The sequence below is a fragment of the Rhea pennata genome, chromosome 2 (assembly GCF_028389875.1).
Source record: "Rhea pennata isolate bPtePen1 chromosome 2, bPtePen1.pri, whole genome shotgun sequence".
Taxonomy (NCBI): Eukaryota; Metazoa; Chordata; class Aves; order Rheiformes; family Rheidae; genus Rhea; species Rhea pennata.
The window spans coordinates 47,594,274-47,609,773 of NC_084664.1; the positions used below are offsets into that span (position 1 = coordinate 47,594,274).

General features: G+C 39.5%; 1 protein-coding gene across 1 annotated transcript in view; it reads left to right on the forward strand.

Annotated features, from left to right (window-relative positions):
• Window positions 1-11,141, forward strand: part of NEK11 (NIMA related kinase 11) — a 106,367-nt gene extending 95,226 nt beyond the window's left edge. Inside the window, exon 16 of the mRNA XM_062567861.1 lies at window positions 9,849-11,141. Coding sequence (XP_062423845.1) covers window positions 9,849-10,053 — 205 coding nt within the window. The 3' untranslated portion in view covers window positions 10,054-11,141. The remainder of the gene's footprint in view (window positions 1-9,848) is intronic.
• The last annotated feature ends 4,359 nt before the right edge of the window (window positions 11,142-15,500 follow it).

Genomic DNA, 15,500 nt, shown 5'->3' on the forward strand with positions numbered 1-15,500 from the left:
AATCTGCATGTCTTTTCCTTTCTCTGACTGATGAATATTTAGTTTTTTGATTCTCATTTTGGTGTGAGGCCCTAAATCAGGAGAATCCCACAGAAATCCAGGCATATAAAAGAAAATCAGCATTAACCCTGAATTCCCATACAGCTGGATAAAAGATACTGCAGTTATTCGCCTATCTAACATTTTCTTGTGAGAACTGTGTATAATTATTGATTCTTCAGAGATAACTAATGTATTATTGAATGTACAGATTCAAGAAGCAGCTGTGCATAGTGCTGCTCTTTAGACACATCCGTGTTCAAAACAAATGCATTAATAAACAAAGTAAATTGGATGAGGGATCTGTTAAATGTGCCTTGAATTTTTGCTTGATGTGGTTCAGTGATGCTGAATGAGTTAGAATGATGATTTCTCTAGGAACTCTTTGCATGCCGTGACACTGGTGAAAAACAGGATGTTCTTTAGAATAATTTTACCCATGACTAGCTTATCTCAGACTGTATATGAAGAGACTCCCACCTGTGGAAATATATTCCACATAATTCTTTTTGGCACTAACTGTATTACTTTTGCCAAAAGATCAGTCTACAAGTGTCTCAGATAAGACTCTTGAAGGACATAAATGCTGACTGTAATTTAATAGTAAAATTTGTCACGGGGCTGCTAGATTTAGTCTGTTGTTTCAAATCTACATCAAAAAAATAACATTAAAAAGAAAACTAATGGTAACAAGTTAAAAATCAATCTTTTGTGCTGCAGGTATATCTATTGCCTATAATACAGTGTTATTATACTACTGCAGTATTACTGCACCTCTGAAACTAGGTCAGAATTGCTCTCACATTTGCAGGTATACCACTGAAATATAATATATTTCATCAGTTGATAAAATCACTTTCCTTCTTTAATTAACTCCTTTTATTGATATTAACTTTTGAAAAATAAATACTCGATCTGTGCTAGGCCTAGGGGTCATATTAAAAGTACATTTAAAAAGTAGGAATAATATATGTTTGTTGGCCAAATATTAGTCCTTATAATCTATTTGCTGTAGAATCTCCGGGAGAAGAGCTCTATATATGCAGACTTTCTTTCTTGTTCTTAGTGTCAGCAGTGGGTTTGTTAGTACAGGAAGAGCTTCGGAAGTGCAAAATTCAGGTTTGACTCAGCTGCTAAGTTTTGTGAATTTATCCGTGAAAAACAGCGAGTTTGGTGAGGAAAGAGAGGCAGGGAAACTGGAGACTGTTGAAACAGTTTGAAAAGACTCACAGAAAAATTCTTTATTCATCATAAATTCACTTCTTTTGCTTCTTGTTTCACTGAAAAATCAAATCCTTTTCTGTTTCAGGGCAATGTAAGGCACCATGTCTTGCTGTGTTGTGTTTTGTTGTGTGGGAAAGGGGTAATGCGGAGGGAGGGAAGTGCTTTGCTGAAACTCCTGCTACCTTCCACAACAGGCCAGGGAATCTATTTAGAGCAATGAGGATTTGGCCCATAGTTACTACCAGTTTCTCCCCGAAGGGATGTTTTATCCCCAAATGAAGGATTTACAATATTATTCCACTTGCTGACTCAAAAGAAACATTCATATTTCATGGAGAGTTTTAGTGCTTAGCTCTAAATAAAGTGGTGGGGCAAGTTACATGGCGTTTTTGCCTTTGGTATTGTATATTAAGCCCAAAGGAAAAAGCCATTGCCTCTTTTCACAAGCTGTATCGTAGTTTCAGTAGTTAGTACTCAACTAACTACTTTAAATTCCAATTCATGATGCTTCCAAGAGCAGATGTCAGCTTCAATTACTATTTTACAAATTCATTTATCTCAGAAAATGAAATGCATGGAGAATATTATTGATATTTCTTCAGCTGTGTGTCTAAAATTTTATATAATAAGATCCTTCTTAGCTCATGGGAAAACGTGTTCTGAATATGCTTTAGATACTGCAGGTCTTTCAAGTAGGACATCAGAGATTTTTGTTTGCAATCAAATTAAGGTACTTTAATTCAGGAATCATGAAGTAATTAAGGATGAATTATGAAAATTATTGTTGTTTCTTCAAATGAAGAAATTTCTGTTCAGCAGTAATGTAATGAAAATCAAAGTCCACCAAGGCTTGAAGGTGAAGATAGGGGCCGATCTTAACAATTCAGGTTTTATTTCTCTAGCTTTTATATAATATTTCTTTCCATTTCCTTTCTGGTTTTTGTTTTTGTTTTTTTGGGGGGTACTCTTTTTTTTTAGACTTTGCTATACTTTTCAGATTCCCAGGATTGAAAAGATGTCAGAACTAGAAAGGTATTACCCTACCTTTAGAAAGAAGTTTCCAAAGAATGAATCATGACCTTATAACATGCTCCCCTTAGCAGATCTCAGAGGGTCTTTATAGAGCCACAGACAAGCTTTGCTGCAGAAGAACCCAGAGCAGTTCATTTCAAGTTTCAAAGAAGCTGTAAAGGCTCTTAGTCAGTAATGGCAACATTCTGAATGACAGGAAGGTAGCTTGAAGGAAAATGGACCTTTTGCGTGGTAATTGAGATGAACCTGTTTACTGAACCATGAGATGCTGTAGCAGATAGTCTACGTTTTTCTGGTTCAGCTAGAAAACAGTATTTTGTATTAGATCAAAGATATGTAATTTCCTAATGCTTTTTTAAAGAAGCATTTCAGGAGATAAATGCAACAATTTCTTTTTTCACTAAGATTCATGCTACTACTGCTGAGCTGCAAAGTGGCATTGCCACTATTTTGTAGAGAAATATTAGGTTTATTCTAGGAACAAATCTTAGCTGGATTTATTGATGAGAATCCTAAGTAATACTGTAGGACTACATGGAGATATACCTGAGTTAGGGAGAACAGAATTTAGCCAAGTGTGTTTAAATTATTGCTTCTTTAGATGTTGCAAGCTCTTCTTACAGCTTTTTATTTTTTCAAATAACACTGGAGATTTGGAATTTTGTCTAAGACAGGCTAGAGAGGTATTGCATGCACCTAAGAAAAGGATGGAAAACATACTCAAAACTTCTTGCGTCCATTTGTTCTTTGGCCCAGAGGAGGACTTCTTTAACCCCAGCTACGATCTGAAACAGCATCAAAGTTGATTTCAGGAGAAACAATTTTTCAGAAAGTACTCAGAGAGAAACCTGAATAATAGCTTCACCCAAAAAAGTGACAGATTTTTCATCACTTAGCAATATTAAGTCAATATTTAATGCCTTTCTGGGGGGGGGGAAGAAAAAAGAAAAAAGAAAAAAAAGAAAAAAAAAGAAAAAAGGAAAAAGGAAAAAGAAAAAAGAAAAAAAAAGAAAAAAGGAAAAAAAAAGAAAAAAAGAAAAAAAGAAAAAAGAAAAAAGAAAAAAGAAAGGCATACCAATCGGCTTTAGGGGATCTCAGCCCAGGTCCGTGCCAGAGCCAGAAGTGGTCACAGGTGCAGCCCAGAAGCGCCTCCCCATGCTCCTGCTGCGTGGGGTGGCTCGGCAGCTGGCTGCCCCTGTCTCAGCGATCCCTGTACCTGCTTCTGTGCCTTGTGAGCCCTAATCACACCTATTTACAGTATGCTCATTGGGGCTGCCTGGCGCATCCAGAAGGAAAAAAAAACACACTTGAATGCCCACTTGAATGGATATCACATGCCCAGGAAGCTTCCTTTATTTTATGACTTGTATTGAGGATGCCTCAAGTAACGTTAGTATTTTGAGTTTTCTGTGGTTGACTTACGAGCGGTGTGTTTGTTGTCTGATATGGCAGAGGGAGACGTTGCTGTTGGTATCTGAACCAGAGGCACTTCTGCGATGTTATTGTGGTGGGCTCCGTTGTGACGTGTGTAGAGCCGGTGCAGCTGCAGAGCCTCTCTCCCCTCCCTGGGATGAACCACCCAGCACCTCCCTACAGGCACTAGTGAAAACTCTTATTTGTGAGCAGAAAGTGCACCTTAACTTTGGAAGTGGGTTAGGGAAAACAGAATGGTTTTAAGTGATGGTTGCTATCATGCCGAATGACATTTGAAAGTGAGGCGCTGAAGCCCCCTTAGCTGCTGATCTGTGTCATAGTTATCCTTCGAGGCAGGCAGTGACAAGCCGCTGAGTGATATTAACCCAGCTGCTAACACCCACCGAGGAGTTCAAACTCAGTCTGGTTTTGCAGCTTTGTCAGTGCTGCATAAAGGCAGGCGTATTGTGATTGATCTCCAGGCCGGAAAGGAAATGCTAATAGACAGCTAGTAGCAGTACCGTCAAAATAAAGACCCACAAGCCAACAGCAAATTCTTTGTTCACCTAGGGAGAGGTTTATAACTTCTTCAGCCAGCTGAGAACACAAAGCTATTATGTTGTCAAGTTTTAGTAATTTTGCACTGATGTGTAGGAAATCAGCTGCAAATCACCAGATATCCTGATAAATTCATTTGGGCCAAAAGTCACTCAACGCCTTGGAACTTTTTTAGATGCAGTTAGATGCCTTCAGTATAAAATTGCTGTTCTCAAAGTTTCTATAACTCCCCTCTAGTACTGACAGTGAGTCAAAATGGTAAATGCCAGTGATTTTGCTGGTGTTCATAGTGCTTCTGACATGCTCAGAAATACCTTAGCTTTGATAGACTCTAGTGTAAGTCACTTCTTCATGCCAATAAGGCCTTTGGGGCTTGTTCCAGTTAATAGTCCCAAGGCATGGATTGTGTGCTGCACAAAAACTGACAGCAAAAGGTATTTTATTTCAAACTGCAGCTACCATGGACGACAGTGCTGGGACTGGCAGTATGTGCTGCATAGCTGTTAGGTTGGTGACCAGAGCCCTCATTCAGGCTATGGAAAGTCCCAGCCCTGTTCCCTGCTCTGCCTGGAGCATTGGGGCTGTCCTGGTCCCCAGTGCAGACAGAAGAAACAGGGGAATGGGGCTCACTGCTCAATTTGCTGCACTTTGCTGCGAGAAAGCAAGCAAAGTAGGCCCTTGCATACATGTGGTAACCTGGACTTCAGTCTCTGCTCCAAGGACTGCTTATAGAATTCTATATGGGGATAAAAATCTTGAATTATTCCTCTGATGCAAACAACATTTGCACAGGTCTCTAATGCTGTCCTTAGTCCTCAGTCTGTCTAGAGTTACCCTCCCTGCTTGCTTAGTCTTTTCTGGGCTGATACATCTAGGATGTTTTTATACAAATCAATATGCAGGTTGAGGAAAGTCCTTTGTGCCCCAGTGCAACTGGTGATGATGGCACTGCTGTGGGAGATGTGGGTCTGAATCCTGCTCAGATTTCTAGCTGTAACCAGTGACCCTGGGATAAAAGGAGAGAAGTGGTACCTATTTGGTCATGTGGAATTGCTGCAAGTCCTGAGTGTACAGATGTGTTTCCCCACTTTGCTAAAGCCAGACAGATGTCAGATTTAGGATCTGCTCCTTTTCATTTACAGCAGGCTGTTGTTTTGGGTGGATGCCTTTCTGGGGCATCTGCCCATGCATTGTACAGGGAGCTTAGGGCTCAGCCACAGAGCTGCAAATTTCATTACATCAACAAGATGCCTAAAAGTGAGGAGTCACAGTGCTCTAGTGGCAGCAAGGCATTACATACCTAACACCCCTTGTATGTCCAAGCGTTTGTAACATAGTGTTCTCCCACCACAAGTTGCCTGTCACTTATCCATTTTCACAAGAATAATTTGAGATACCCTGTTTTAGTATGCTAGTGTATATTATCTTGGACCAGCCCCTTGGATGGTAGGCACTGACATAGCTCCTTTGATTTCAGCATAGTGAAATCAGCTTACGAGATACAGAATGGAGATCTGGCCTATGTAGTGAAGTATCCCAGATGTCAGGTATCCCCCCTGCTTGTGCGATCTGGGCTAAAAAAGAGGTGATGGCTTATTTCTGGGGGAAAAGAATGAGTTTACAGGCGAGTGAGGTATAAGATAACACAAAGAGAGTGAATGCCACATAATCAGAACACATATTGCCAAATAGATTGTAAGGAGGGGCTCCGGACTTGTTTTCAAAGTGCATTCAGAAGTTAGACTGACTTCCTTTCTTTCTTTCTCTCTCTCTCTTTCTTTTTTTTTCTTCGTTTCTTTCTTTCTCTTTCTTTTTCTTTCTTTTTCTTTCATTCTTCCTTTCATTCTTTCTTTCCTTCTTTCTTTTTTAATCAATGTAATAAAAAGGTCACACAGTAAAGTCTATTTGGCATTTACTAGCTTAGATCTCACATCTCGCTCCCCATCCCAGGAAATATATTCTCTATATTAATGTAACTCTAGAGTCCAAATGGAACATCCAAATGATGTCTTCTTTCATAAAAGCAGAGGTTATAATTTTTGTCACCTATCCCTTTATTTTCAGCCTGTGAGCACTTACTGCCTAATTCTATTGTATCAGCTATTATACAATAAGCTAATTTGCACGCTCTGTCAAGCTAAACAGAGAAGATTCAAGTCTATGGGTCACAGTTATTAGCACAAGCAATACTCCTGAGGCTTGTGTTTACTTTATTTTGCATCTTTAAATAGATAAGACTGTCAGCACATTAAATATACTTGTTGAAGAGGGACAGAGAAGTCAGTAACAGCATTGATAAAGTAGCAGTGACTCCACAATAGCTTCTCATGTATTTATTTTTAACCCTTGGAGATAAATGCTCTGGTATATCTAAAGAAGTTTTGTGAAGAAATTTACATTATTTGCCATAGACATCCCCATTTAACTTTCTGTGGTTGTCTGTGTCTGAGAATTAATCACTTCCAAAAGTTTTATTTTTCCCCTAAACAGCAACATTGGTAGAAAAAAAGCTGTTTCTCGTTTCAAGAAGCAGGACTGAATCAGGTCTGGCTCTGTAGAGATTCCAGCTTGGCCCTGTGTCTTCTTATATGGGGTTTCATCTTTCTCTGCTGCAATTTCTTCATCCATCTCTGTGTCAGAAACTAGCAGGAGGATGTAATGTATAGCCGAAGGGTGGCTCAGAAGTGGGCATGAACGCTCTGCACAAAAAAGCAGTGACAACAGATGGTGTGTGAGGAGAAGGTATTTCCTCCTGGTAAGATCAGAACAGTCATCCAGAATATCCCTCAGGTAGAAAACTGTTTAGATGTATAGTCAGTCTGCACAAGCTGTAGCTCCTACTATACATGATAGCGTTCTTCAGGGATCTTTTATATGCTAATAAAGCTGTTCTGCATTACTGAGGAAAACATAGGCCTTCATACTGAACAAAGTTTAAGAAACAGTAAACTAAAATTCTTCAAATAATTTTCTAAGAGTGGGAGAATTTAAATACGTAGCAGCTGGAATCTCACTGTAATAATGTTATTGTTCATGTCTGGTAGCCTGCCCTCTAGCTGTCTCTTTAGGTAAATTATGCTATTGGGGTTGAACCGTTGGCGTTGCCTTTGTGTTAGACATAAAGTCATGCTTCTCCCAGGTGAAACTGGGGAGTTTCTATACAGCTCTGAACAAGCAGTCTCCACCACAGCCATGCGAACAGAGCACGTTGTGGCTCCCTTCTGCCCTGGTGGCCACGCGCGGGCTGGCGTTGGGTCACACTAGCCCATGGCTACAAGGGCGGCTCCTGTGCATGCTTGAAGATGCACTCTGCTCATGGCTGAAGCCACACTTGCAAGCATGCTGTGCGCAGAGGTAGAGAGCAGCTCAAAGCCCCCTGTGAGAGACAGTATAGGTATACCTATGAGATGACAAATACTCTAAAGGCACGCTAGCCCCCATGTTGGTGATAGGCAGCTCACTGCTCTGGTGGTAAGCGAGGTGGTTCCCATCCTCGGACAATGCTGAGGTCCGGCCTCTCCGTTTGCCATGGTCTAAGTCATGGAAAATGGCATGTGATAGAGACTCATTGGAAGAGGAACACAAGCACAAAAATTCAGGCTGAAATTTTTGAATATAGTTATATAGTGCAGTTATAGTACAGTAGTATAGTATACTACAGTAGTGGAGTATACTACAGTTATAGTACGGTATAGTTTTGAATATAGTATTCACAGATTCAACATATGTGAGATCCTGTCACTTCAGGCTAGTAACTCCTTTTTTCCTAATTAAGAGAATTTCCACCAAGTAAAGCCTCATGGTATCAAATATCTTTACTAACTAGAGATACAATATATGAAATGCTTGAGAAAAAAAGTTAGACCATCAAATACTATTAGTTTGAATAAACTTCAGTATGGAAGAATAATTTGTCAGAGAAACTTTGTTCACGTATGCTAAGAAGCTTTACTGAAGAAGTGTCCATGCCACAACGGATTTCTTAGAAAAGGAATAGTTGTCCTATGCAAATACTTTTAAAATCCTAGCAAAATGCTACTGTGAGGAAAGGTGTGCCTAACACAAACTTACCTGAACAAAATAAGGCAATTTTTAAAGCAAATTGCTGAAGTTCCTGCAAGGTGACCCCAATTAGTCCAGCTCACTTTTTGGCTAAGTAAAAGGCATCATTACCCCTGAAACACGCAACTTTGACTCTAGAAGAAAATCAAATCTCAACTACTCTATTAAAAATATATATATCAGTGAAAAAAAATGACAAGGATGAGGCTGCATAGAGAGCTACAGGCCTCTTGTGTGCATCAGCGCTACAGTGGGGTGTTGCACAGTCACAGCTACCCGCTCCCATACCCTGTTCTGTGAACGTCCTTGACAGATTGCACTTAAGGAGCCGTCCCCCCCATCTCAAATTATCTCACTAATTGCTTCAAATTCTCCTGGGTGGATATCCTACTAGGACTGTGTAGCAGTGCACAGCATATTTATCAGCAACCTCTGCTGCTTGGTGCCACTGGGGTGGTGGTCCAGTCCTGCAGTGGATATTGTATGGATGGGCTCTGTTGAGTTCAAGGAGGAAGAGAGAAGAAAATTTGGGTTTTTTTTTCTGTATGTGACAAAGCAATTTTGTTTAAACACAGAGGTGAACTGAATTCCTTTGACAGATATATGCAGAGCAGGTACCTAGAGTTTCTGTTATGCTGAAGGAGAAAATTACTTCAATATTTTCATCAAAATATTGTGAACTCATCAACTCATCACTGAGTTGAATAGTTTGTGTTATATGTGGCTTGTGACCTATGAATTTAAAGAAGTTTGTTTTTTTAGAAAAATGTCTGTTCATTATCTTGCAGTTTTCAATTGGATCTTTGTTATAAATTGACATTAACTTCCTGCAAGTGTATTCTTTATCACTGACATACAGATATGTCTCCCGATAAAAGGGTAGTGCTGCAGGAAAAGAAAAAAGTGTCAGTTAGCTCACGCTGATCTTGTAAAACAGTTTCCTTGCTATTTGATAGGAGCCAAAATAAAAAATGAATTAGGAAATGTGTTTGTTCTCATAAAATGCCACTGCTGCACTGCTGCCTGATGTTTGTTTTTTCTCTGATGAAACTGAGACGATAATATGCACATGCACACTGAGCTTGCTGTAGATATAGCAGTATATCTGCATATATAGATATAGCTGCTATCTATAGTAGATAAAGCATTAAGTCAAAAAAAAAAAAAAAAAAAAAAAAAAAAAAGGAAGTTTTGATAGTAACAATCACAGAATCACAGATTGTGTCCAGGTGGGTTTTGAATATCTCCAGAGAAGCAGACTCCACAACCTCCACAACGATGACAACGTCGGACTTGCTATGACTTCACTGTGACCAAGTTTTCACTCCTGGACTGTTACTTCGTATTACTAATAACAGCAGATAAATTCCGTAGGAAATTTTAGTTTCTTGTTTAGTCAGTCTTGTTTAGTCAATATAATTTTAATTAAAGTTAGCTACAACATTTTACCAGCTTTTCTATGTTTTAATACATAATGAGAATTAGCTGTTACTTGACCTTTCTGTAACATTTATCCATAGATCTGCCATTCAGAAACTGGGAGAGGAAGTATTTGAGCAAGTGTACAGCTATCTCAAGCAAGCTAGACAGCAGAAGGCCAGTGAGGACGAGGTCAGGAGGAGCCTGGAGAAAGTGGTCTCTAGAGCAAGTGACTGCTTCGAAGTGGATCAGCTTCTCTACTTTGAGGAACAGCTACAGGCTTCAGAAGCACACCTTCAATCATAAAAAAAACGTGTCAGTAACAGGCAGTGCTGAAAATGTAAGTGAAATTGCTGAGCTACCTTCTTCAGGCCAGCAAACAAATACTTTGCCACTGAAGGTAACAGAAGTAGCTAGATGTGCAAGTAATTTCTGATATTCCCGGCTGTGCAGTGAGAGATGAGTACATGCTCTAAGGCTACGAGGGTAAGGTTGCAAAAATTTGTGACACTGGAGGAGAGACTTCACAGTTATCAGTATCCTTTTTTCACCACCTGGGGCAAAAAGGAAGGTATTCTTTCAGGTCTTGGCCAGGTTTCAGCGCTGCACTCACAGAAGTCATTGGTAAAGTTGCCTCTTCTAGGAACGGTGCAGGATTTGAACCCAGGTGCTCTTGATTCGTGTGGTAACAGTAGCTGTTTTTTATGACATTCAAGCACACACCTTTTGTACTGTAGCAGACTTACCCTTGAACATACATGTATAGATATGACCACTCAGCCAGAATTGTGTTGTTATTATTGATTGTCTGTGTGACTTTCAAAGGAACTGTGAAAATACATACACACACATATAATTTATGTATGTGTATGCATACATACGTGTACAGAACTGTGCATGTATATGCACAGAGACAGAAAGATGTTAGGCCAGGTATGCATGCACGTGTGCGCATGTGCATGTGTGTGTGTGTGCAGAGATAGAGACGTAAGGCCTGAGCTATAGCTGACTGTGGTAACTGAGAATCCTTGTGACTTCTGACAGTTTTAGATCAAATTTGGTTGAAATAATAAACTGATCTTTTGGCTTGTGCACAGATATTGTTAATGTTTTATCCTAGTATTTATGCTCAACTCCTTATATGCATCATACTTTTGTGGATTTCGAATGTATCTCATGCTCTGATCATATACCTGATGTTTTTCTTCTACCCTTTCTTTCTTTTTTCCCTGTATTCTGAACTCCTTCATCTATCTGTGAAAAGCACTAAAGCAAAACAAAATGGTACTATCTGTAGAGGATTCTCAAGTGAATTGTAAGCCAAATTCATTTTAGTCATCTAGCCATCTTAATCCTTATGTTTCCTACTCTTGTGCTGCACTGTACACTGCAACTCTGACCGTACTCAGGTGCAGAATTAAATAAACGATAAAAAGGTCACGTTAATATCACAAATAGCAATTGTTTGATTTGGGGCAAGTTATTTACAGCTAAGGATACAGGAACTGACTGACTATAAATTAAGCAGTGGTATTGATCCGTCTTTGTGACATGCTTTAAGAGACCCAAAGGGGGTAAGTAAAGTCAGCTTAATGTTGCTCAGCATCAACACAAATTGCAAAAGCAATTTGCAAAAGCAAAGAACGTGCCCAGCAAAGAAAGAAAAGGCGTTATGGTGCTTCCACTTCACACTAAGAGGAGATTCCAGTATGTCTGACTTCAGCTTCTATTGGGAATACAGGGCATAGAAGAGTGGAGGCTGAATTCCACCCTGAAGTGTTTTTTCCCTTGTATGTTCAGATGCCACAGGTGGAGAGGCAGCTTTGAGCACAGATTCTCCGTCAGGATTAAGTCTCTTTCCTGCTATTTCTTCATGTACTTAGACTCCCCATCCCTCTCAGTGTTGGGTCTGGGTACTTGCTTCCATGCTTTTTACACATGCCTTAGTTTAAGACTATTTAAAAATCAAAGTACCCAAAGAGCAAAGTGTAGGAGGAGTGCTTGGAGTCTGTAGGCACTAAAATGTTGGCAAGTCAAACAGTAACTTACATCTGGCGAGAATAAAGTCAGAGAGATACAGTCTTGACCGCTGTACTTATCTCTGGCTGTGATCCAGACTGATTTATCACAACAACCTCAAAAACAGCCTCTGTAAGCAAGCAATCACTTTTTATTAATGCGAAACACCTCATCAGACCTTTTTTCTGTGACCTGCAAGAAAAACAAGTTCATAGAAAGGGATCAAGCTCCCTAGAGAAGTCAAGCACTTGGGAAATCATTAAAGGGCAACCTTTAAAGGCTGGAAATCATGCTTTTGCCATGCAGACTACCCTCAGGCAAATCGTTGCTCTCTGATGAGCAGAACTTTTGCTTGTTGCACCTGAAAAAGAGAATACAAGAGCTTTTAACATACCTTCAATTACTTTCTTCTCTCCGCAGGATGTGACCTCCAAGGCATATGAGGATCTGGAGGTTACTCCAGTATCTATGTGTTCGTATGTTTTAAACTATGTTTTTTTATTTTTCTATCAATCATACCACAATTAGGCAACATGGTATGCTTGGTAAACTCAGCAGGAACCTTTTTATCTTTGATCTCTAGTAACAGCAAAGAAATAAACACTAAGGGTTTCATAGGGATATAGGGATTCTTACATCACTGTTTCGGCTGATAGTTACTTTAGAAAAACATTAGGTTGCACTATGTGTCCTTGTCTCAAATCTAGGATTTGCTTGCAGATCTCTGTTCAAAGAGGGACCATGTTTTGGGGCATATTTTATCTTTCTGTCATAATTTCTGTCATAATCCTGTTCTTAGCAAAGAACAGGAACTGTCTGCTTAACACAGTGTGTAAGTGTTGAGGAGTGTTTTGAATAGCAGAGTTGCTTTTGCATCTTATTGTAATATAAATTAGCAAAGTGTACATGCAAAATGTTGTATGTAAAAAATGATATGCACCCTTGAAACTTAAGTTGAAGTCCCCTTCAAAATGTGGTCCTGCTTTTATTCTCTTGAAAATAAGAATTTTCAATTCTGAGAGTCTGGGCACTTCTGCAGTTGTTAATCATACAAACCTAGAAAATACAAGCAAAATTTTAAATCCAGATGTAAGCATACTAACGTAAAATAAGCAAGAAATGGAAAAAATGGACAAAAATACACTCAACGCGCAATAAAATCCTGCCCTTTCAAGATCTTAGCCCTTCTAAAAGTCTCAGCAAGTATTTGTATTTGGGCTTTGCGAAGAATCCTGAAATTGCATAATTAGAGCAGGACCCGCTCTAACCTTAGCGACAGTGAGCTCTGTCCCCACCATGCTGCATTTGACACTATGGCATGAGTATTAAATGTAGCAGTGTTTATTGACATGCCATACTGATGAACTCTATATCTGGTTGTCAGATGAATTATTTTCTTGTAATCAAGTTTAGCAATAGAAAGAGAATAGTAAATTTTGAATTAACAAGAAATGTATTGAATTAAATACTTAGAGATCTGTAGATCATCAGAAATGCAAAAAAGCAAGAGAGAACAAAATCATCGCTGTATCACAAAGCATATTAAGTAATGGTCTAGTCTAGTCAGGCTTTTTAATAGGCAAAGCTCTTCCACAAACCGGTCGATGTACAAAATGGGAACTGCAGAGTCCTTTTCTAACTTAATAAAATACTAATGGAAGGAGAGAAATAGATCAAAGTCATCACATTATCTCCAGTTAGACACATGCAATGAACTACCTTGAAAAAAAATCTCTTCTTAAGAAAAGATCATAACTAGTATAAGATGTATTTTAATTTTCAGATTTTTTTTTTTTTTTGCTTGCTGGGGAAAAGGAGCTTAAGATGAAGAAAAGATTAAGTCCTTATCTTTTATATATGAACTGCATTTCTATGTAGAACACAGACAGGTTTGTTTCCAGGAAAAAAAAAGCATTATTGGTGGTCATTAATAGAAATCCAACAGGAGGGAGGAGGGTTGCTAGTACAAATTCTCTTCAGTAATAAAAATACAATAGCACAGTTGCTGGAAATAAATATGACGAAATAAATGTGAAGATATTGGAGTGCTATGGGTAGGAACTCATAAAAGGTCTCATTTGATCTACATATTTGTACCAAAAGTGTCACAAGCATCAGGCAAATTTGGTGCTTTCTTAGCGACTTTTCTAAAAATGCTACAAGCTGTCTTGCTTGATGCAGATGGATGGAAAACAAAGGAAGTGAAGTGAGTAATTATTTAGAGGCTTTGGTGCCTTGAACTTGGTAAAAACATGTTGGACTATAAAGGGAAAATAGAACATTTGAGCTTTTTGATAAAGAGTAGAACTGTCGACATCTTATCCACAGCTGGATTAGGAGGCAGACCAATTATATGTGTCACAGCAAACAAGAAGTAAGTACTTTCTTAAAGGTGACTGGATTGCCAGATAATCCCTTGGGTGACATCAGAGTCCCCTCTCTATAAGACGAATTACTGGAGGTTTCCAGGATCTGAAAATGCAGTCTGTAGGAAAGGAGCATCCCTCCTGCAGGACCTGGCTCTATGGGTGCTGCCTTGTGATGACACACTCCAAGCTGCACTCAGGGCCAGACCTGCCCTCCAGACCATGGACCTGCCCTGACCTGGCCAGAACTCAGCCCTCCCAACCACAGCTGGCTCTTCAGGTCCATCCAAATCTGTAGGAACAGAGCATCAAGCAGATGATAAGCAGCTAGAAGGAAGGTAGGACACAGCAAAGTATGCTTACACTTCCTTCTAAGACTAACCTCTCAGTGCACTGTAGGTGCAACCAGTGTTATCTGAAGGAATTTACTAGGTGAGGGAAGAAACGCTCAAACAGGTGTAGATAACCATGAAAGAAAAAATTACAATAAGAACATCTCAGAAACCTGCTATGTTTTCATTCAGCAACATTTTTCATATTCAGTTCACTATAGAGATTAGTTGCTTTTAAGCAGGTGTCACAGTTGTGGTACAATAACTACAGTCTAGGGGACAGAGCAATCCTTCTACTGTCTTGGTTATGTGTAACTATAAAAAAGTCGCTTCAGTTCCTGTCCTGTCTGTGGCTTTTCCTGTCCATGGCTTTCAGTTGTGGCCTGTTCTGAGATATCTGTGAACTAGGTGGCAACTCAAGTGAGTGAGGGATGCTCTTGCTGAGTCCTGAAAACTTCTGGGGGTGAAAACTCCACAGCCCCTTTGGATGAGAGCTAACTGCCCTACTGGCAAAAATGTATTTACTAATATCTAACCAAACCACTCAAGCTACAGTCTGTGGGTGGTGTCCCTTGTTATATCATCTGTCACTAACAAGAACTCAAGTTTGCTTTTGTCATCTCTGAAACTTTTCTTCAAGTAGCTGTCAGTTGCTATTACAACAGCCCTTAGCATCCTCTTCTCCAGACTAAACAAACCCAGTCCCCATAATATCTCCTTGCAGGTCAAGCATAATAGACCCCTGACATTTTGGTAGCCTTTCACTACTCAGCATTCACCTTGAGTTAAGGGGCCAAAACTTGGACACAATATTCCAGGTGCAGCCTCAGCAGAGCTGAGTAGAAAAGAATAATAACTTCCCTCCATCTTCTGGCACATTCCTTCTAATTTATATGGCTTGAGAATGATGAGGAGAATGGATTTCTAACTTATATTCAAGCTGGCACCCGCTGAAACTTGCAGGTCCTCTTCAGCAGATCTGCTGCTCAACAAGTGACTCCTTGCCTGCGCTAACCATGGGGTTATTCAAGCTGAG